We start from the raw sequence: 22,281 nt of genomic DNA, 5'->3' as shown, positions 1-22,281 counted from the left end.
TGTTTGTTTTGTTTTACATCATTACGAATTCCATTTGTCAAGTAATGTCTTGAAGTTGACGTTAATGTCTGGTTCCTGACGTTCTGTTTGCAAAACGAAAAACAAGGATATATTAAAGGCGCCACAGCGAAAACTTTTTTTGGGCAAAAAAGATAAAAAAAGTTGATCTATCTAGTCAAGATTAGTTAACTTACTGCGTTTAAATTTCATAAAGAGTTCAACATTTTTGTTCTAACTACAACGTGAACATAATTATTTTAAAATCAGCTGCCCAGCCAATTGAAACAACCCGCGATTAGCGGTTATTCCACGGTGGCGATTAAATTTCTTATTCCTGTACCCTCGATTAACTATCCTTCGATTACACCTTCGTCAGATCTTACTGATGTGCCATTTCACTGACAGCAGTTAGTGAGCTACGGTTTCTACTTTTCTAGCTTTTTCTCCACTGCCGGTTTTTTTTTTTTTTTTTTTGTGGGGGGGGGGGGGGTGAAACATAATTCCTCCGTTTCGCGCTTGCGAACAGCGGCTAGGCATGAATAGATTGTGCTAATAAATTCAGGAAAAGTTGCTTCACAATATACCCAAAAGTTGCTCTTAAGTTGCTCAAATATCAAAAAGTTGCCACCAAAATTTAGAAAAGTTGCTTGCTCTCTAGAGTGAATTTTGCGATTTTTAGAAAATTGCCTAACTGCGGCCCATCAAGCAAGCAAGCAAGCAATTAAGAAAGCAATTAAGCAAGCAAGCAAGCAAGTAAGCAAGAAAGAAAGAAAGAAAGAAAGAAAGAAAGAAAGAAAGAAAGAAAGAAAGAAAGAAAGAAAGAAAGAAAGAAAGAAAGAAAGAAAGAAAGAAAGAAAGAAAGAAAGAAAGGGATTTATACGGCGCAACAGGGGCCTGGGTGCAATCCTTAAACTGACCAGAATGCAACGCGCCTTAAAAAAAAGATGGCTGCTGAACTCCATAGTTTGGTCTCGTCACGAAGTAGACTAGGTTAGGTTAGGCGTACATCTTTATAATGTTGGAGTGAGGTAAGCTTATTACTGCGTTTCTATTATTTACACTCTTCGGTCTGATCACAGTGAGGGTTCTGTCAGCCATCAAACAAGTAAGCTTAAGCTTATAAGGACGTTCGCGCCAAAATTTTCTACTCGATAGACTTTTGTTTATTTTTAATTACTGCGGCCAGATAAAGTGTCAGAAATGCAAAACACAAAGTTGCGATCACCAACTTCGTTTCAGAGATAAAGCGTGTGAGAAATTACCCTGATTTTTGAAATTGGAGGGCATCTGTTACGTAAATAGAGCGCTTTGGTTAAGAATTTGTGTTTCTACCTCTGCCATAAAGATGTTGGCAAAAGCGACTGCCATTTTGGTTATTATTCCTTGTGTTGATATCCTTTTTGTGAGACTTTACTCTGGAAAAAGGCATTTAAAACTGTCGTACGGCAAAACGAAAATCTCAAAACATGAAATTCAAACATCAGTGTGACAATAAAAACAAACTCCCACTCCATGTATTTTTTTTAAAAATTTTTTTGCAAAACATAGATCTATATTAACAAAAGTAATCTGTTAAGAAAAAAGGAGGGCCTAAAAAAGGGGTCACCCACCATTTAAGAAAGCAAACTGCAAGCGAAGTGAGCAGAACAGCCACCCACCCTATGTCCTTAGAACGTTTTTCAGCACGTGGGCTCAATATATGGCATGGCATGACGTTGCAACATTGAATTACTTGCACATGTAGTGAGGATGTGCATGCATAAACAATAAGCGCGAACGTCCTTAAGATAACATACATATTGGTAGCCTAGTTTTAAGTTCCGAAAGTACTCCAAAGTAGCAACCCTCACCCAGGGACCCTCGTCAGAATCAGGTCTCTTTACACGACCCTAAGCTGGCAACTAGCCCGGGTCTGCTTGGCAAGTTAAGTGTAAAAAAAAATGTTTACATGAACTCGAGTTGCCTGGTTGTATCAAAGTTCTGTTCTGTACCACAATGCTGACCCAAGTCAGCTTGTTGTCACCAAAAACTGGAAATGGTAGCTATAAAGAAAAAAAAAATACCACTTTTTTAACAAATCTTTGTCTCACTGAACGGTAGTGGTTTATAAAGAAAGGAGAAAGCAAACAAATGTGGCTATTTTGTCAAAATGTCACCCTGGGCTGGCTTTTCGTGGACTATTTACATGGTTGACTAGACTGGTCAACACACATTGCAAAAAGGGTTACTTGGCAATGCAATTACTTTTTTAATTACTTCAAATAATAATATAGTCAAATTAATTAATTAATTGTATATAATTATTAATTGAAATAAGGCTTGTATAAAGCAAACATTAGGGCAGCTTGTATGTTAAAGTTTGTTGTACTGGTTAATCGATTATTTCCAATTGTTTCTGTAAGTAAAGTTCTGTTTAAGATCGTTTTGGAACGTTAAAGTACACATGATCTTCAGGAGCTTCACAGTGGTGAAATTTCATACAGTAGTTAGGCAATCAAGCTAGTTCAAGTAGGCAGCGACATGAAGCATTGCTTGTAAAATGTCATTGCAAAGGAATCAGTGACCATAATCAGTGGAATGGCGGATTGATGGAATGGCACTAATTTTCACACTGGTTTTCTTGCGGTTAGCTTGACCTCACTTTGCTTGTACGTGGTTAGCTTTTATTTCTTGGTTAGGGCAACATTTACATGTAGTATTGTCCTAATCAACAAAAAAAAAAGAAAGCAAGCCATGGGGGTGAAGCTAACTGCAAGCAAACCAGGGTGAAGCTAAACACAAGCAACAGGGGTGAAGCTAGCCACTGGCAAACTAATGCCATTCTGTCATAACTACCATTCCGCAGAACAGGTTCACCTATTACAAGGGCCTTATCCATATACATCTCTATTGTAAAAAAAAAAAAGAATCAAAAGCAAACTAAAAACAAAAATAGAACAAAAACAAACTACAGTCAACTCTCTCTTAACGGACACCTCTATAAGACGGACACCTCTTTAAGACGGACACCTGGTGTTGGCCCCGTCCCTGTCGTTTTTCAGTCATTTTACTGCAACTAAACTCCCTATAAGACGGACACCTCTCTAACACGGACAGTTTAAGCCGTTCCCGACGGTGTCCGTTTTAAAGAGAGTTGCCTGTAAACATCTTTATTATTATGTCTTGATTTATCCTATTCTTTGATTTTGTTTCCAATTTCATGTTAGACTGAACAGGATTAGAAACACTCCTGACTCCATTTACTCAGAAATGGGTAACAAACAGAGTGGTAGAAGACGGGAAAGTCAATTGGTACGTCCACAATTTGCATCATCCATCAATCCTTTACTTCCACCAGAAGCTATTGTCAGACTCACTGACTGCTTGAACAGACTACCTATTGCTCTTGACAAAAGTGTTCGGGATGAAGTGATACGTCGTGTAGAACTGAAAGAGACAGAGGATGCCCCAGAAATTCTACTTAGGAAAGGCCAAGAGGCATCTGGAATTCATGTGCTGGTGTCAGGGAATGTAACTGTTTTCAGTGAAAACCAGAAGTTTGTCTTGAGGGAAATTCAAGTGGGTGATTGCTTTGGGGAGGTTTCTGTGCTGTATAATATGAAGTGCACAGCTGATGTGTGGTCATCTAACAGGTACATAATTATGTGCATGTCGGTTCTAGTCGTAGGCTCATTGGTCTCTAGGTTTAATCCTTCTGGCAGCATTTCATCAGGTTTCCCTAACTGAGGTGAAGTTACTTATTTGTTGAAGGTTGTGAAAATTGTTATCCGTCCTACCCAATTTTCCAGGATAAATGAGCAAAGTTTGAAAAGTCTGCCTGACATTTTATATTAAGAACAAAACCTTGTGCATGTGTATAACCCTGAAAACTTTCCTCTTCAACAGATTAATTGCACTAAGTCTGTGTCCGAGCCAAGTGGCCCATACAGCCAGAGCTTTTCCCGGTTTCTACAGCATTAAGCGACTAGGAGTATTGCTACCCCCCCCCCCCCCCGATGGGTTGCTAGTCCATCGCAGCCCTGGTTACCCCCCAGCAGTAAATTCGCCGGTACCCATTCATACTCCTGGGTAGAAAAAGGCACTATTAAAAGAGTAAAGTTTCTTGCCCAAGAACATAGCGCAGCGCCCCAGCCAGGCCTCATACCTCGACTCAGAGTCGAGCGCGCTATCCATTAGACCACCATGCCTCCCATGGATACATTGCGCTAGTACAGTAATTTTAATACAGTCGAAGCTCTCTTAACGGACACTCTCGTAAGCGGACAGCTCTACTTACGGCCGCCTTGTTTGAAACCCCGTTTTAACTCCCATACAAACTCTGTATTTTTACATTCTCGTAAGCGGACATTCCCGTAAGCGGCCGCGGACACTTTCAGATATTACGAATTTGACTTTTCTTTGTTTTTAAGCTCCCGTAAGCGGACACCCAAAAAAAAAAAAACAAACAACCTCTGTATCTTGTTTTTTCTTATTAACTTTACATCGCTGTTCGTCAATGATTTTACAGTGATAACAGAACCATATTTCAGTGTTTGTTTTGTCGTCATCCACGTCCGGTTTCATTTTAAAACAACCTGGCTGAAGTTGTCTGCCAATTCACTGCCAATTCGCAATCTGCCAATTCGACCGGTTGAAATTGTCTGCCAATTCGAAGTAAGCATCGAGAGAAGAAACTATACATTAGGAACAGTTAAATAACATTACCAATTGACCAGAAACATCTTTTACGTACATTTGAAGCCTCTAACTTTGCGGCAAACTCTCTCTGAAAGCTTATACAAGACGCCTCATATCTGCTCTGTTTCGGAGTTAATAATTTTTTACTTGGCTTTTCAAACTTGGAATGTTTAGCATCATTTTAAAGCTTACCGTCTCAACCGTTCATCTCAATGCTTTCTATACGCATCTCAACGCAATAAATGGTGAAAAACACTCGCGAAAACCGTGTATTTATCAATTCACACACTCTACATGGCATTTCCGGAAGTCAATAACTTATTACGTGACATTTCAGTCGTCAACTGCGTGATATATTTTTAAAGCTTACCGTCTCCACAGTTCATCTCAATGTGTTCTATACCCATTTCAACGCAATTAAATGTCGAAAAACACTCGCGAAAACCATGTAGCTATTAATATTAACTGTCACGGGATTAGTTATTGAATTCCGGTAAGGTTATGTAGAGTGCAGGACTTAATAGCTACACGGTTTTCGCGACAATTTACCGACATCTATTGCGTTGAGATGGGTATAGAACACATTGAGATGAACTGAGTAGACGGTAAGCTTTAAAAATATGTAACGCAGTTGAAGATTGAAAGGTCACGTGATAAGTTATTGACTTCCGGTAAGGCCATGTAGAGTGTATGAATTAAAAGCTCAATGGTTTTCGCGAGTGTTTTTCGACATTTGTTGCGTTGAGATGGGTATAGAACACATTGAGATGAACTGTGGAGACGGTAAGCTTTAAAAATATATCACGCAGTTGACGATTGAAATGTCACGTGATAAGTTATTTACTTCCGGTAAGGCCATGTACACTGTATGAATTAATGAATACACGGTTTTCGCGAGTGTTTTTCGACATTTAATTGCGTTGAGATGGATATAGAACTTATTGAGATGAACTATGAAGACGGTAAGCTTTAAAAATATATGACGCAGTTGACGATTGAAATGTCACGTGATAAGTTATTCAATTCCGGTAAGGCCATGTACAGTGTATGAATTAATGAATACACGGTTTTCGTGAGTGTTTTTCGCCATCTATTGCGTTGAGATGGGTAAGGAACACATTGAGATGAACTGTGGAGACGGTAAGCTTTAAAAATATATCACACAGTTGAAGATTGAAAGGTCACGTGATAAGTTATTGACTTCCGGAAAGGCCATGTACACTGTATGAATTAATGAGTACACGGTTTTCGCGAGTGTTTTTCGACATTTAATTGCGTTGAGATGGGTATAGAACACATTGAGATGAACTGTGGAGACGGTAAGCTTTAAAAATATATCACGCAGTTGACGATTGAAATGTCACGTGATAAGTTATTGACTTCCGGAAATGCCATGTAGAGTGCGTGAATTAATAAATACACGGTTTTCGCGAGTGTTCTCGCCATCTATTGCGTTGAGATGGGTATAGAAAACATTGAGATGAACTGTTGAGACGGTAAGCTTTAAAATGATGCTAAATATTCCAAGTTTGAAAAGCCAAGTAAAAAATCATTAACACCGAAACAGAGCAGATATGAGGCGTCTTGTATAAGAGTTCGGAGAGAGTTTGCCGCAAATTTAAAGGTTTCAAATGTACGTAAAAGATGTTTTTGGTCAATTGGTAATGTTATTTAACTGTTCCTAATGTATAGTTTCTTCTTTCGATGCTTACTTCGAATTGGCAGACAATTTCAACCGGTCGAATTGGCAGTGAATTGGCAGACAACTTCAGCCAGGTTTTAAAACACCACTTGTTAGCTAGGCAAGCTCCCGTAAGCGGCCATCTATTCCCTTCACCTCTAGTGGCCGCTTACGAGAACCATTCTCGTAAGCGGCCAGCTCCAGTTACGGACACTTTTTTCGCGTCCCGAGGGTGTCCGCTTACGAGAGCTTCGACTGTAAAACTACAATTGTATAAAATAAATATGCCTTAATTTGGCAAGTCACTTTTCAATGTCATGCATGATAATGGCAATAGTAACAAATTTTAAAATATTTTTAAAATGTGTTGTACAATTACCGGTATTATATTTTAACAAGGTGTGTGATATTACTTCTGAAGACCTCTGATGCTCGCCAGCTGCTCACGTTTCCCAGTGAGATAACTCTACTGCAGTGGTTTCAACAAAGGTTGGTGAAAATACTGTGTTAACTTCATACAGAATTGTTCTGCAGCAATTTCAAGTTACCTTATTTATTGTTACTTATTTTTGTGGGAACTTAATTTCGTGAAAATGGAACAGGCATATTTCGTAGGACTTTAATTAAGTGATTTGGCCAAAAAATACATTAAATATAAAACTAAATTTCGCGAAAAATTGTCAAAATTTACTTGTCTGCATTAACAAACAGTAAGTCTTCTTTTCCACAGCAATAGTTTCCAATGACACTGAACAAAACCATAAAACATTTAATGAAACTTAAAAAATTTGGACGCTGTTCCTTTGTAACAAAGTAGAGCGAGTTTGAAGACTGAACCAAGGTAATCATGTACTAGGAAACTCACTATAACGTTTAATCAATAATAATATAGAACGGTATTAAACTTTGCGTCGTTATTTTCGCGATCGAACGTTTTTGTCACGGGTCTTTAATTTTGCTTTTTTTTTTCGAGAATCACTAAAATTAAGTTCCGCGAAAATAAGTAACAATAAGGAATTGTCATTTCTTCTTTCTTTTTTAACATGTTTTGTATTACCCCATCTAAGTTGTGTGGAGACTGAAGCCACAGTGACCTTATGGTTAGTGTCCTGGACCCTGGATTGAGCAGTCGGTTCAAGTCCTGCCTGGGGTCACTGCATTGTGTTCTTGGGAAAGACACTTCACTATAATTATAGTGCCTCTCACCACCCAGGTCAGGGTTAGTACGGGTCATGGAAAACCAGGAAAGTCATGGAATTTTAAAATTTCATTTTCCAGGCCTGGAAAGTCATGGAATTTAAGTGTGGATCATGGAAAGTCATGGAAAATTGTATTGATTGTACAAAAAAACACTTATTAATAATTAAATTTGTGAAGAAAAGGGTAAGAAGGTTCCAGAAATCAAGATAATTTTTGAAAATCCAGGAAAAATGGTAAAATTTAGGTCATAAAAAACTTTGAAAGTCATGGAAAAGGTCATGGGAAGTCATGGAATTTCAAAAGCTCAAAAGAGTATGAACCCCGCAGGTGTACATGTATATGTTGTGGTTTAATTTTTTCTTTGGTTTAAAATTTTTCAAACCAGTTTGATTTTTATTTTTCATTGTCTTATGTTCATTAACATAATCTGAAACAAAGGGAAATAAAAATCAAACTGGTTTGAAAAATTTTAAACCAAAGAAAAAATTAAACCACAACATATACATGTAAATGGGTACCAGCAAACTGTCTAAGTAATGCTTGGCATAACTCGTATCTGTGATGGACTAGCATCCCATCGAAGGGGAAGAAGAAATGCTCACTCAGTGCTACAGAAACCAAAATAAGCTCTGGCCTGATGTGCCTCTACTGGCTCAAAATCAGACTTAAACTTACCTATCTGAATTCAGGGTTAGTAGGTGAAATAATTTATTTCTTGTAAACACTGCCAGAAATTTGATGTGGCCAAATTTAAAATATTAGTTTTCATAGCTTCTGTTCCCAGGCTAATAAGTACTGATAAAGCACTTGAATTATGTTGACAGACATTCAGTCAAAGTTTATGCTCCATGGTCTGAAACATTTAAGATTCTGTTTGCAGCATTAATTCAGGGCACTTTCTTCTTCTTCTTGATTATCATTTTCTTTAGTCTGCTCAATTAATCACACACTTGTCATTTGCTGCATGGGATGCTTAAGTTTGTTTACTGTATGGTAGCTTCAGTGTCAGTGACTGCAATAAAGAAAAGTTGTTCTGTCAGTAGCAGATGTTATAAATGATATTTCCTCCAATGTTTTCAATGTCAATTGTAGGAGATACCTTGACACCAGTAAACTGTTTGACAACCAACAGCTGTCAAAGGAGATTGCTATAGATGTGTTACAAAAGGTTGGTAGACACACATCGTAACTACACTGTGTTTGCCATAGTTACTCAGGGACGGCGGGGCTGGGGGGGGGGGGGGGGTGCTTCAGTCCCCCCAGAATTTCCGAAAAAATAAAGACTTACTAAAAGAAGAGTCTTTTTAGCCCCCCCCCCCCCCACTTCAAGTCACTAGTCAGCCCCCCCACTTGGAAAAATGCTCCGCCGTCCCTGTTACTATTGATCCCAGATGTCTGAGTTGAAATGACACGATTATAATAATTATAAAATTTACTGTTTTCTTCTTCTTAGTCCCCAGTGGTACACAGCTGGAGAAAAGAGTCTTTAGCATCTGTGGTCACCACCATAAAGCCAGGTCAGTTAATTTAAAATTATGTTTTTTAAAAATATAGATATAATGCAGTAGGTATTCTTAGCTTTCTCTGGTGGATGGAGAAGCAAATTTTAATATTAATGTTATTATTTATTTCACACCTTTTTGGTCATAAACTAGGTACGTATTTATTCAATTAAGCGCCCAACCTCGAATAAGCGCCCACTTTGAATAAGCGCCCACCCTGAAGGTAGGAAAAGTTAATACATGTAAGTGCCCAGCCTCCAATAAGCCATCTACTCTGCTGGGATATCCTCTGATTCTTTACTAAGTGATGGTAAAATTGGCCAACTACTTTGATAATAAAGCTGTATGCCTACTGTTACTTCAAAACTTTCTGAACCCCAAACTGCATGTAATTAATTCAGGAAAAAAGAATTTACCAGACAGTTTAACTTAGAAATGCCATGAGGGAAAACTATTATCTTTACTTTTAATTAATTGTAATTTTTTGCAGCAATTATTGTACTGTATCCTACTGACAGCATTATTTTCAAAGAAGGATGGAAGGGACAAGAAATGTTTGTTCTAGTTCATGGACAGTAAGTTATATTTAAATTATACAATAAACAATTGATAAATGTAAGTTTCCCTTTTTTGAAATCCACCCCTCTCCTTTAATTAGCAGTCAGTATGAATGTATGAATTGATCAATGATCAAGTTATTTGCTCTGTATGTAGGGTGAAGTTCTCAACTGGAAATCAGGAGCTTGCTACATTTGATGCTGGAGACAGAGGGTTCTCTTTTGGAGAGGAAGGTACCAGTGGCAATTATTGCCAACGAGTCAGGCCTTCTGGAAGACCAGAAGGCCTGACGAGGCGGCAGAATATAGAGCCGCGAGAAGATTTGTATATGCGAAAAAAATCTCAGAAACACTCCAAATGTCGAGTAATGTAAGTAATGCTATGTAATGTAAGGTAGATCGTGACGACACAATTTCTGATGTTTTTAGCCAATCCGTTCAGCAGGATCTGTTCAGCAGGTGCACACTTTGTTGTAGTTTGGCCAATCAGCGCGCTACTAATTTGTTCAGCACGTACATGATTTATTGGCAACTAAAATTCCCAGACAAGATGTGTCTCAGATAACAAAGAGGTTTCAAATCTGTTCGCTTCAAAAAGCCAATATTCCCAAACTAGAAAAAATACGAAAGAAACTTGAATTAAACTTTGTTTAGAATTTAATTTCATTTAAGATAAAGGCAAGGAATGCATTTCAAAGCTTCAAGATTTCCAGAGCTTCGAAAATTTCGAAGTCATACAAATTTGCATGCATGATTAAGTTAGGTCTGGCTAAGTAAACAACACGGATTTTATCGATCAGAAGAGAGTTTTATTTCGTTTCTTGAATTTATAAAATAAATTCCCTATACTACATTTTTTCCTGGATTGTCCAGCGTTTTTTTCTCGGGAAACAGGGCCTTTAATTTTCCTAAAGCTAAAGCTGGTTGCCTGAAGGCAATATTTGCAGTGTCTCAACAACAACAATTTAACGTGACATTTGAGACATCACGCATTGCCCATGATGAATTATTCTCGGAATAATAAAATAAACTTGTTCCATCTTTGGCCTCAAACTTGTCCGAACAGGCTTTTACCTTTTAAAACCTCAATTTTTTAATACTTATGTGCTGAATGGATTCAACTGCAGTGTGGAAAGTTTGAAATGCTTTGTTTTGGCAAATCTTTGTAAAAGTTTGCTTTTTGTTTCGTAATTTATTTTCCGTGTTCAGTGGCTCATAGCCACTTTGATTAAGACCTATAGGACTTTAAAACAGCGGAAACCTCTCCAAAATAGCGGCATCGGACAACAATGGCTTGAAACTCTCAAATAGCATGAAGTTTACAAGATTTCTCACTAAATCTTCACTACTTTGGTTTTATTTTAGAACTTTTTCCTCATTATTTTAGCTTTCATAAAATCCCATTTTATTTTATAAACATTCAAGCTTTTCAAAGAAAACGCGCAATGTTTATTGATCGACCAAAATCATAAAGTGTCCCGTTGTACTCGTTGGCATTTCTACCGATAGGTATCACTAGTTGATATAAATATTATGCACCTTTTATTTGCTGTTTAGCCTTTTAAGAAAGGTCCAATTTTGTGGAAAGGTGCCTTTAACTAGCTAAACACCCATCAGCAGGCTTTTTCTTTTCATAGTCAATGATATTATTAACAATATTATTTATTACATTTGAAGCTGGAGCATTAGATGCATAATTTATATGTGTTTCAGACCCCCATTGGATAATCAGCCATAATGCCATGCCCACCTTCTTATGATATTATTTTTGCTGTGCAGGTTTCTTTACTGGAACTGAGAGGAGATCCACCGTCAGGTTAGGACAGATGCACAGCATGAAAGAGAATTATTTTAATGGTCATACATGTTTCTCTGATTATAATTGGTGCTAGAAGGATAAACAATCTTTCCCAGTTTCAGTGATAAACTACTTGGTGATCTCTAGTGAATGTTACAGTTAGTCTTGTGACAGTGTTCAATATACAGTATTACCCTGCTATCTTTGATATTTTTTACAGATTCTACCCTGAAAACCTTATCATACAGTACCGCCCGAAACTACTTACCCATTAGCACGCGGTGAAACCTCGTCCTTGCCGCGCGGTTGTGCCGCGAATCCACCGCGGTGCCGCGGAAAGCTCAACCTCGTCTTGGACGAACGTGACCGAACGCCGCGGTAAGCAAGACGCAGTATACCGCGGCGAAGAAACAATAGCTACTGATAGGGATTGTCAAGCCATTGTTTTCAGAACTTTTAATTCCCTCAAGTCGTGAAAGTAATTCATTCAAGTTTCACAATCCTTCGACGGAACTACTTCTCAACTACGGATACAGTACTTACCGCTCAGACCAAAACTTTATCTTGCAAAAAGTGATAAAATGTTCACAACGTCATAGAAACTTCGATAAAACACCTTTTCTTCTACTAACTATGTTCATATTGATAGTTTCAGTGTATTTTGACCGTTTTAATAACCGATTTATGCCAAATAGAACCAGAGATATTATTCCGATAATTGCCGTGACGCTAAAATGTTTACAATCGATAATCAGCCAGACAAGCTGCCGGCGCTCGCCAGAGCGAAACTTGAACTTGCAAAAATGTTCACGACTTCATAGAACATAAATTCTACCTACAGAAATCATTTCGCCGTTTATATCATCGAATAAGGCCGGACAGAACTAGAGATATCATTATTTTCGCTACTTAACTTGCCGTGACTCTACAAAACCCGGGTACATAACAATAGACATTTCAGCAAACGTGACTCGCCGGCGAGTTCTAAACACAGAATCTGTATCTTGCAAAAAAGTTAACAAATTTCCAAAACGCATCATAAAGGCGAACGAATATTTTACGTCGCTCGTCGCTTCTGGCGGGACGTGCCGCCGTGTCGTGTGAAAATTATAGCGAAGAAAAAAAAAGTGCTCACACTGAACCACAACAAAACTATTTATTAAAATATTGCTTAAAGACGATGCAACTCATTCATGATAAGCTCCAAGATCAGTCTGCACGCGCAATGGGCAGCATGTCTTCGATCAGACGCATGTTATGTACGACATGAACACGAAACATTTGTTTACTAGCGGCGATGCAGCTCTAACATTATTCTAAAAGAGGTTTTGCTCATTTAAACGTTTAAAGAACTCAAAAGTCACGTTCCGACTATTTGCATTTCTGCTTTGAAGTGGTGGTTTCTTTGAATTTGAGAGATGTGCGATATATCATCGGAGCGTGAAAGCGTGAAATCTTGCCCGTTGTTCTTAATGAACTCTAAACAAAAGGTAAATAAGCCTATTCAACTCTACCGCGTCTTACCGATTACCGCGGTATTGCTTACCGCAAAAAACCCCGGTAAAACCGGCGATTTTTCGCGGCACGCCGCGTCTATGCCGAGGCGAGAACGCAGTATCAACCTGCAGTTTGACCGAGGTATAACCGCGGCAAATGGGTAAGTAGTTTCGGGCGGTACTGTACATCAACATGTATCTGTGTGTTGCACCCTACCATATCTTGTCCCATGATGGTACCTGCCCCTCCTAACCCATTCAGTTTCTCTCAGGGCTCCATAAACACTCTGACCTGTAAGCATTATACTTAAACCAGATGTGATCATTGGATCCATATTATTGCTGTGACTGTAATTGGATTCTTCTTCAAGCTCTATTTTAGATCAGGTATCTTGCACACTCTATTTAAATACTGTGGAGATTCATCTCACCTCACGTCACCTACCCACCCCCCACCCTCCCAAAACATGTAAATGGTAAAGTAACCATTAATAAATGAGTACATGCTTATTAGAAAAGCCGCCTGCTAACACAATAAAGATCACCTGCCATTGTTTTCTGTAGACTTTGACAGCAGACTCTGGGTTTCACCACTTTCAACTACCATCTGATAAAAACCTAGAGCTTGTAGTACAATTATAGGTATATAATGTACATACATGTACTCCACAGGGCGGCTGGGCCATGCCAGGTTATTATGCTACGAGAGGAAAACTTCCATGATGCTGTTAGTCAGGTGTGTATAATTTATTATTTTCATATACCGTATTTATTCGATTAAGCGCCCTGGGCGCTTATTAAATTTTTGGACCTTTAGGGTGGGCGCTTATTCGAGGTGGGCGCTTATTTGAGGCTGGGGGCTTATTAAATTTTCACTATTTTTAGCAAGTAGTACGTTTATTTTGCAAGAAAGCAATGTATTAATAATAACTAAACGTGAAGGTGTACGAAAGCTGAATTTTTAATGTTCATTGAAAGTTTCAGTAAAAAAAGCTTAAAAAAAACTCGGTCTTCGCGATAGTCTCTTAGTAGTACTTAGTCAATTTTAATCTCAACTTTAACAATAGTCAAACTTTCCTCTTGTGCCCTCATTTTAGGGGGGTGGGGTGGGCCCTTATTCGAGGCTGGGCGCTTATTAACTTTTCCTGCCTACAGGGTGGGCGCTTAGTCGAGGTGGGCGCTTATTCGAGGTTGGGCGCTTAATTGAATGAATACGGTATTAAACACTTTGCACTTCATGCAATTATACACAGTGTTATTTTAAGGCCGGCACACACTAGGGGACTAGTTGCAGGGACTAGTCGCAGGGACTTGCTTCGGGGACCAGTCCCATAGTGTGTACTCGTATTTTGCATCAAAAGTCTAGTCGTAGGGACCACATTTTTGGTCCCTGCGACTAGTCCCACAAATTAAGCTGGTTTGATTTCTGGGACTAGTCGCAGGGACCAATAGTCCCACAAATCGGTCAATTTTCTAGTGTGTACACACTAAGGGACAATTCCCTGCGACTAGTCCCCTAGTGTGTGTCTAGCTTTACGGGAGAGTAAGTGCTAGACACAGATCTACAAGCACGTTCAAATTGTTTTATACAAGTTTGTAATCTTGCAGCTTTTTTGCTAAAGATTTTGATTTTATGAGCAGAAAAAACACATGGATCTTTTTGTATCACTGAAAACATTGTTATGCAATAATAAGTTTAATTTTTTAATTACAGTAACTTGGCACTGTTTAAATCAGTAATTATATAAATTGGATTGAGTGGAGTACAGTTCAGGGAAAAATTGCACAATTTATATGATGAGCACAAATCACTTGACTTCTGAGTTGTTTGATCAGCCAAATATGATAATGTTAAAATTGGGCATTCGCATGATCATTGTGTCAATTCCTTGACAAAAAAAAAATAATAGGTTTGTAGAGAAACAATTGATCATAAACAAGATTTTTTTTATTGCATTATTAACACTTACAGATTAAGTTGCTAGAGATCATCAACTACAACAACAACAATAGCAACAACACATTCTTATTACAAGTTTCATTGCACAGTTCACAACAGAGGCAACATTGCTCCAAGAGCTAAGTGTCAAGTGGAAACAACAGGTCAATCAGAGAGATGGCAGGCTGTACTCAAAGTATGGAGGAGCCTTGGATTTGGAGGTTTGATCGTCTTTTTATCTTGTGGATATTGAATAACAATCAATCTGTTCAACCTGTGTTTTGCTAAAGATGACGCAAGTCCACTGAAATGTAGTGAGAGCACATGAGTCCATTAAAAAAAGAAAACAGACTGGTTGGATGATCAAAAAAATGTTCAACACATTCCTGCATTTTTTCTTATTTCTACATCCTTGATCAGGCCAAGTGGCTCATGTCAGAAGAGCTCATTCTGTCTTTTTTGGTATGAAGCAATTCGAGGAGGAGTATTTCTTCATCCCCTTCCCTGGATGGGAATGGGAAGCAGGAGGGCATTTTGCGTGCGCATGCGTGCAACCGCTGTACAAAGACCGCGTGATCTTGGGAATAAAAATGGCGCGGAAGATTCAAACTTTGTTTTTTGTACTGTTTATCGTCACATAATTTAATATAGACGTAAATTTCGCTAAGAAAAAGTGTTTTGTGTGTGGAAAGGCTCTTATAAAGCAGATTTTCTGGCCTGCTTTGGGATCGTTTTTGCAAATAATAGGAAAATATGTGGGACAGGTAGGAAAGCCTTCACCGACAAAAATCAAACAGGCCATAAAAAGAGGAAAACATTTATCCGTGTGCTGGAGTGTGATATATTAGGATCAGAACTTCACATCAAATCAATTGCTATGATACAGGCAGAGTGCGAGCAATGTTATAGCTTGTCGAGAGATTTTTTGCCTAAAGGGACGGCCACCAAAGAAAAGGGTTTTCCCTGAGGAGAAAGACATGTTTGGGTGTTCTGCACATGATAATGCAGCACACTGATGACTCTAAAGGAAAGCCAACTTGCCCTCGACTGGCAAACAGGGTTTTCTGGAACAAGAACTGCAGTTCTTTAAAACACATTTAGGCGACACAGAAGTAAAACAGTCGTTATAACAGAATGAACATCAATGTTAAAGAAATAAACGTTGAATGAAAAATTGAAAATAACATTGTTTATAGTAAAAAATTATTTCTTAAGACATTTTATGCAGCAGTTATTAGAACGTTTCTGAAAAATATATATATCGCTTGTTCGTTTCATGCTATTTTTTGACTGGTGATCAAGGCTAGATTTTGATAAAGGAGCCAAAAATGTATTAATTAACATAGTAAAATGTCAACAAATAGTCTACCAGCAAAGAATTACCATAACACTTTAAAATTAAGACCGATCGCAGTAATTATTTTCTTGTTCAACAGAATAATTGTGGTATCATCGAAATGTGAAGTTATTTTGACCATTGCTCAAGTTTAAGGAAATAATCACAAACGATAGTTTCTCTGTTAGAATAAACCAGCGAGAACGTACGTTAAAGAAAGCTAAAAATTTCCACAATTGACCATTTTTTAACGCTACCTTCGAAGCATTAGACGATAGTTTAAGTACTTCAGGCTCCATATATCATCGGTAGACGCTGGAGATCAAGGCTAGATTTTGAGATTTTTGCATCGTGAGAACGATTAAATTGCAGTTTTATGACAAATCTGAACAAAATCATGACCACTCGCTCAAACCCGGGATACTTGATTATAACATCGTATAGTTAAAACTGCTGTTTTATATTCTAGTACTAAGTAGCCGTAGCGCTTTGTCCGTTTAGATCTTCCGGCTATTAAAAACATGGGCAAGGTATTTAGGTTCTCGACATTCGGTCGCCATTTTGTCCACGTGCAATGTTTAATAAGCATAGCCAAAGTCGATCAGATAAACAGCACGCCGACACCAAACTTTGCTTGTTGTTGTCAGAAGATAAAGCAAGGACTCTTAGTATCTTATACAGCAAATAAAATTTAAAATACGTTTTATTTTGAGCTAGAAATTAGGCCATAAATTGTGGAAAATATGTAAACAATCGATAGCAGAACTTCTCTGCCGTGCGCACTTGTCCATATCGACGCATGCGCACGCAAAATGCCCTCCTGCTGGAATGGGATGCTAGTGTATCACAGGGTTGACCCCAACAACACATTTGCTGCTACCTATATACACATGGGTGGAGAGAGGCACTGTAAGAGAAAACTTATTCCCCCCCTCCCCCCCCCCCCCCAGACCACAACACAATGACCCCAGCCAGGGCTCAACCACTGCACCAACCTTAACAAATGACACCCATTAAACTGACAGGGAACGTTTAGCATATTTATGCATTTTAGCTTCGTAACAACGCAGTAATTAATGTTATATAATGTTCCATTTTTTGTTTTTTTTATTCAGATTTTGAGGATGACCTTGAAGCAGGTGAGTAAGAACATAAGAAATGTAACAAAGAATCCCTCATCTCGTATGTCCCTTATCCCTCAGCGCACATATCCCACATCCTTTATCCGTCATCCCACATCCTGTATGCCTCATCTCACATCGAAGCCCACATCATTTATCCCTCATCCCTTATCCTTTATCCCTCATTCTGAACCCCATATAGTATCTCATCCCATATCTCTCATGTTACATCCCTCATCCCTTAGCCCACATCCCTCATCCCATATCCCTCACCCCTTATCCCTCATCCCACATATCCCATACGCCACATCCGCCATCCCTTATCTCACATTCCTCATCCCATATCCTGTATCTTTCACCTCTCATCCATCATTTCTCATCCTTCATGCCTCATCTTATACTCCTTATCCCTCATCCCTTTTTCCTCTTCCTTCACCCTGCATCCCTCCTGCAAAATCCCTCATCTCACACCCAGCACTCCTCACCTTTTAATTCTCCATTTGTCATCTTCCATGCTTCATCCTTCCTCGCTTCTGAAAACCTGTTTTCTTTTTATTTGAGCCACGTACATGTATGTCAGTTTTCTCTAAGTGCAGTATCATGATCATTACTCAAGAATGCGATTTTCTTGACAGACAGAAGAATTCAAAGCTTGTCCACCAGGATTCCTGTACATTCTTGCTCTGTCCATGGTTATCAAAGAGGTGCAAGCTGATAATGTCATGTTGTCAACCAGACAGTACCAAGAAGGTTAGTCTACTTTTTCTTATTATTGGTGTTCTGTGAGCAGTAAATAATAAGCTGTTCATTTGTTTTGGAATCACAGATGCAATGCAAGCAGCATTAAACAAGAGAACAGCTCTCGACATCACTCCCAGGATCTCTACACCCCGTCCCCTTAGAAGAGACCCTGGGAACTACAGCTCGCGGGATGAAAACATTTGGTTGTGTTTTGTTTCATTTTGCAAATTCAACAACACCATTCCATTACGCATGTATGCTGAATCATGTTTGGATATAATTAAATAAATGATCAGGTTGTAAGCGACATCATAAAGTACTCATTATAAGCAACGCAACACAAGTAAACATCTTAGACATTGGCAAGTTCTCAGGGGCGGTTCGAGGCCCGGAAGGGTGCCCCCCCCCCCCCCCTCCTCCGACCTGAGATGACCTGCGACTTTCAAATACAACTGGTATTCTGCGAAGAAATAATATGTGGTTTGTTGGTTCATCTCCCCCCCCCCCCCCCTAAGGAAAATCTTGAATCCCCCCTGTGCCCAGTTGCATAAAGCAACTCAATGTTTTTGCAGCGTCATGGGTTTTCCTTTACTCTTTAGTCCGTCTTTGCCCTATTCATCCGTAATAGCACGGGCCGCGAAAATCCTCTGAAAATAAGGGAATGGTCGCAGAAAATCGCACTTAATCTTAAGTTGCTTTGTGCAACCGGGCCCTGGTTCTTTACTGATACATGTATTTTGCTTTCGGTCTCAAGGCGGTACCCTGTTTGTAGTCCTACAAGGAAGTGCAGAAGTCATGGAAGATAATACGCCCACATCCCTCATAGTGGATCTTAAACAAGTATTTTGTAAGTAACTTACATTAAGAAGCAAGCAATGACACATTTAATCAACCGGGGGAAAATGCGTGAAAAAAGGCTTTGAACACCGGGTTCGAATTCCGTGACCTCCACGATACCGGTGCGATGCTCCACCAACTAAACTATGAAGCCACTGGGAGCCAAGTCATTTTGTGGTGTATTTTCCCCATGAAGGAAAAGTTGACAGAATAAATGAAATTATGCCGCCGTGCTAAACAATTTCATCAATTTTGTCTAACTAACATTCGCCATAAGAGAACGTTTCTATTGATATCTTTAAATGATTAAACGATAATACCATACTTCTGTTAAAATCCGAGGAAAATAATACTAGAATTCCTAAATCCAGCTATATATTCCTCTGTAGGTAGGTTGAGAAATTTTTTCGACTCCTTAAATGGTGGTCAGTTGTTCCTAATCCTTTTCATCCCCTGTAGGGAAGAATGACAGCATGCCTGACCGGGGCTGGGTGAAGGCAACAGAATTGTGCGTCGCAGCCTTTTTCCCTGAGGAGGCAGTGAGAGAAGCAGAGAACACATTCCCGGATGTTGTCTTGCCAAGACCCTGAGCGAACACGCCATTGTTTCAACCGATAGCGACAGCGTTCTCCATCGTCAGACCGCCCGGCTCCTGGCGGTGTGGAACATAGGACGAACTCTACCAGTGTCGGTGACTGCCACCGATTCGAAATCCAAGAAGATCGGATTTTATAGTGGGTGGGTTATCACCCCCCCCCCCCCCTGCTCACCCCAAACCTGGAGGACCCGTCCAGCTATCCTTACGAGTACCGTCTTCGTGTCCGTAGCCTTCCAGTTGCAAAGAACAGGAAGATGCGGTTCTATTTTACTGATAACTCGGCTCAGTGCTGTTTCTATCGTGGTTCCACGTCTCCTCTGCGTTATGCAATTCTGAGTCAGTGCCCGGCGGGAATCAAACCTTAGTGTTGTAGCTTGAACGATACATGATAAAAATGGATTTTGAGGAACAAGAACATTAAAGTACAACTGCAGCTGCGCTTTGTGTTCCACTTTTCTAAAGAACTCAAACTGGAACATTTTATGCAGTTTAAAATTTCTTTTCTTATTGCACTACTGTTTTGGTAAAAAGAGGGGGGTGAATAGGGGTATGCAAATCCGCCGATCCGTCACAATTTAGGGACTGGTCAATAAGTACAGGGGGGGGGGGGGGTGGGCCGGAGCAGAAAGGGGGTGGGTCATCAGTTTTTGAGCCCTTGAAAAGGGGTGGGTTATGTAATTTTGATCTACATGTAGGGGGTGGGTCATCTTATTTATTCACTTACTTTTAACTGTTATAGTTCCAAGAAAAGTTGTATTCATCAGTATATAAAATTGATAAATTTCTCCATGTAAGCAGTTTTAAATGAATTTCTAGCGATTTCAAAAGGCCCAAATATAAAATTTTCCCGGGGGAGCATACCCCCTGACCCCCCTAGATGGCTTGTAATCATATCATTAGTTTTACCTGACTCTCTTCAACCTGCATAGATTCACGCTGCGCTTTAGGCCTTTAAATACCAGTAAACTCTTATTACACAACTAAGGTGGTCCGAGGGCTAATAACTAAATCAGTCAATCAGATTACTTAATTTCCGGTCCCACAAGGGCCGATATTTTCCAAGTATCGGACCGGGTTTTGTCCCGGATGATCCCGCGCTAATTCCCTCACGATTTAGCGCAAGATTTTTGCTAGATTTTTTTGCAAGATTTTTTCGGAGTTTTTATTGCTTTGAAAATGAAATGACCTTAAACACAGAAATAAATAGCGAGCGTAAAAGTTCTGCCGCACATTGTTTTCCACGACATCTAACGGGTAGCAATTCCCACTACACAAAGTTTCTAGTCGTGTAATAAATCTTTTATTAACCAAGCTTGCTCGGGACCGTACTGTCAAGACCTCAGGCTAATATTCGCCCAGTACGGCCCTCGCGCGTGGTTAATAAGATATATTTCTCAAACAATTTGCAAATATGAATGATGGACAGTGGTTGTATTTTATTTATGTTATTAATTTCTGTATAAAAATATGAACTCTTCAATATATAATTGATTATGAATTAATATCATATACTGATTCAGTTTTTTGCATATGTTTGTGTCTAAATTTCCCCATGGACTTTACACACAAATATGTGGAAAACTTACAAAAGGCTAGTATGAGAAGTGATAAATTCATCCTTCTTTGGTGTGTCAAGAAATGGAAAAAAGACGTACATGGAACAGCAGTGTTCATCAGGGAAAATGTCTATGTAGGGAATTTCACTTAAAAAGCTGAAGTCAAATAAAAAATCTCCAACCCCTAACAGATGATAAAGAAATGATAGGTCCCTAGCAAAGGGGGTGGGTCATGTAATTTTCAACCCCCTGTCAGGGGTAGGTTAGTCGGTTTTGAGCCAGACGGAAGGGGTGGGCCACAAATTTTTGAGCCACCACTTTTCCAATTGCTCCGGCCCACCCCCCTGATACTTATTGACCAGTCCCTTAATGACCGAATCCGTCGATCCGTTGTAATTTAATGACCAAATCCGATTGAAGGATCCGAAAATCCGTTTAAAAATATGCTCTGAATCCGAAATCCGGGCCAAAATATAGTCAAAATCCGTCGATCCGTTTTCCTATTCACCCCCCTCTAAAAACAAATGTTATTGTTGTTAAATAAAGTGTGTAATGGGTTGTTGTCGTTGTCATTCTTGTTGGAAAATAAGCCGAGAAGCAGAATAAGAGCAAAAAAAGACAAAAAGTTAAGAACAAATTTACGTTTGAGGCATGTAGCTGTGGTCGGAATCTCGGTGCAGTTACGGTGCCCAATGTTTACCTGTGAAAGCCTAAAAAGCCCTCTTGTTTTCCTCACTCATCATTCTTTGCGCGGCCCCAGCTAACCGAACACCTGGAACTGGCATGGCTGGGCCACAGTCTTTCAGGCATTCAAATGCAAGATGGCGGACGGACCTTCCGATTTCAGCGCCTGAAAGACCCAAAGGGCTGGGTCCGTGAAAGAAAAATACAAATTTAAATGAATCGCGCACTTATGAACGCGACTGAGCGTCGCTAGAATCAATTAGGCGTAACAGTTACCCATTTATACTCGTGAGTGGAGAGGTGCTATGTGGTAGTCTTGGCCAATTCAAGACTAACACATGATCATGATATTAAATGGTACCGGAAAACGCTTGTTGCCGCACCGCTTTGCTCGATTCGGAGTCCAACGTGATAAGCATTAAGCCGGCGAGCCACCTTTTCCCGTTTTTCCCCATTGGTGGCCATTGATTGACTCGATCAACAAATTGCCGCTCAATCTACCCAATGTGCTTTGGACCTTGGCGAGTCTTGTAATTGATTGACTGTCCTTTTAAAAAC

The 22,281-nt window shown here is 39.4% G+C and overlaps 1 protein-coding gene across 1 annotated transcript; it reads left to right on the top strand.

Moving 5' to 3' along the window:
* Nucleotides 1-910: 910 nt before the first annotated feature.
* On the top strand, nucleotides 911-21,583 carry LOC144640151 (uncharacterized). Its single transcript, XM_078499368.1, has 14 exons — nucleotides 911-1,028; nucleotides 3,207-3,632; nucleotides 6,758-6,847; nucleotides 8,651-8,726; nucleotides 9,012-9,075; nucleotides 9,551-9,635; nucleotides 9,775-9,851; nucleotides 11,397-11,433; nucleotides 13,584-13,647; nucleotides 14,961-15,071; nucleotides 17,302-17,325; nucleotides 17,943-18,057; nucleotides 18,803-18,895; nucleotides 19,345-21,583. Exons 2-14 carry the CDS (start codon nucleotides 3,250-3,252, stop codon nucleotides 19,473-19,475), a joined length of 1,350 nt encoding a protein of 449 aa, XP_078355494.1. The 5' UTR covers nucleotides 911-1,028; nucleotides 3,207-3,249; the 3' UTR covers nucleotides 19,476-21,583.
* Nucleotides 21,584-22,281: the final 698 nt, after the last annotated feature.

This window comes from Oculina patagonica, unplaced genomic scaffold (genome assembly GCF_052425735.1).
Source record: "Oculina patagonica isolate OP01 unplaced genomic scaffold, crgOcupat unplaced2, whole genome shotgun sequence".
Classification (NCBI taxonomy): domain Eukaryota; kingdom Metazoa; phylum Cnidaria; class Anthozoa; order Scleractinia; family Oculinidae; genus Oculina; species Oculina patagonica.
This window is presented reverse-complemented; position numbering and strand designations above follow the sequence as displayed.

Excerpts from the sequence above, each read along its gene's own strand:
- LOC144640151 (XM_078499368.1), top strand. The coding sequence starts at position 3,250 with ATGGGTAACAAACAGAGTGGTAGAAGACGGGAAAGTCAATTGGTACGT. Across the intron at positions 6,848-8,650 it reads CTGCAGTGGTTTCAACAAAG|GAGATACCTTGACACCAGTA; the intron begins GTTGGTGAAAAT and ends TGTCAATTGTAG. Across the intron at positions 11,434-13,583 it reads GAGAGGAGATCCACCGTCAG|GGCGGCTGGGCCATGCCAGG; the intron begins GTTAGGACAGAT and ends TGTACTCCACAG.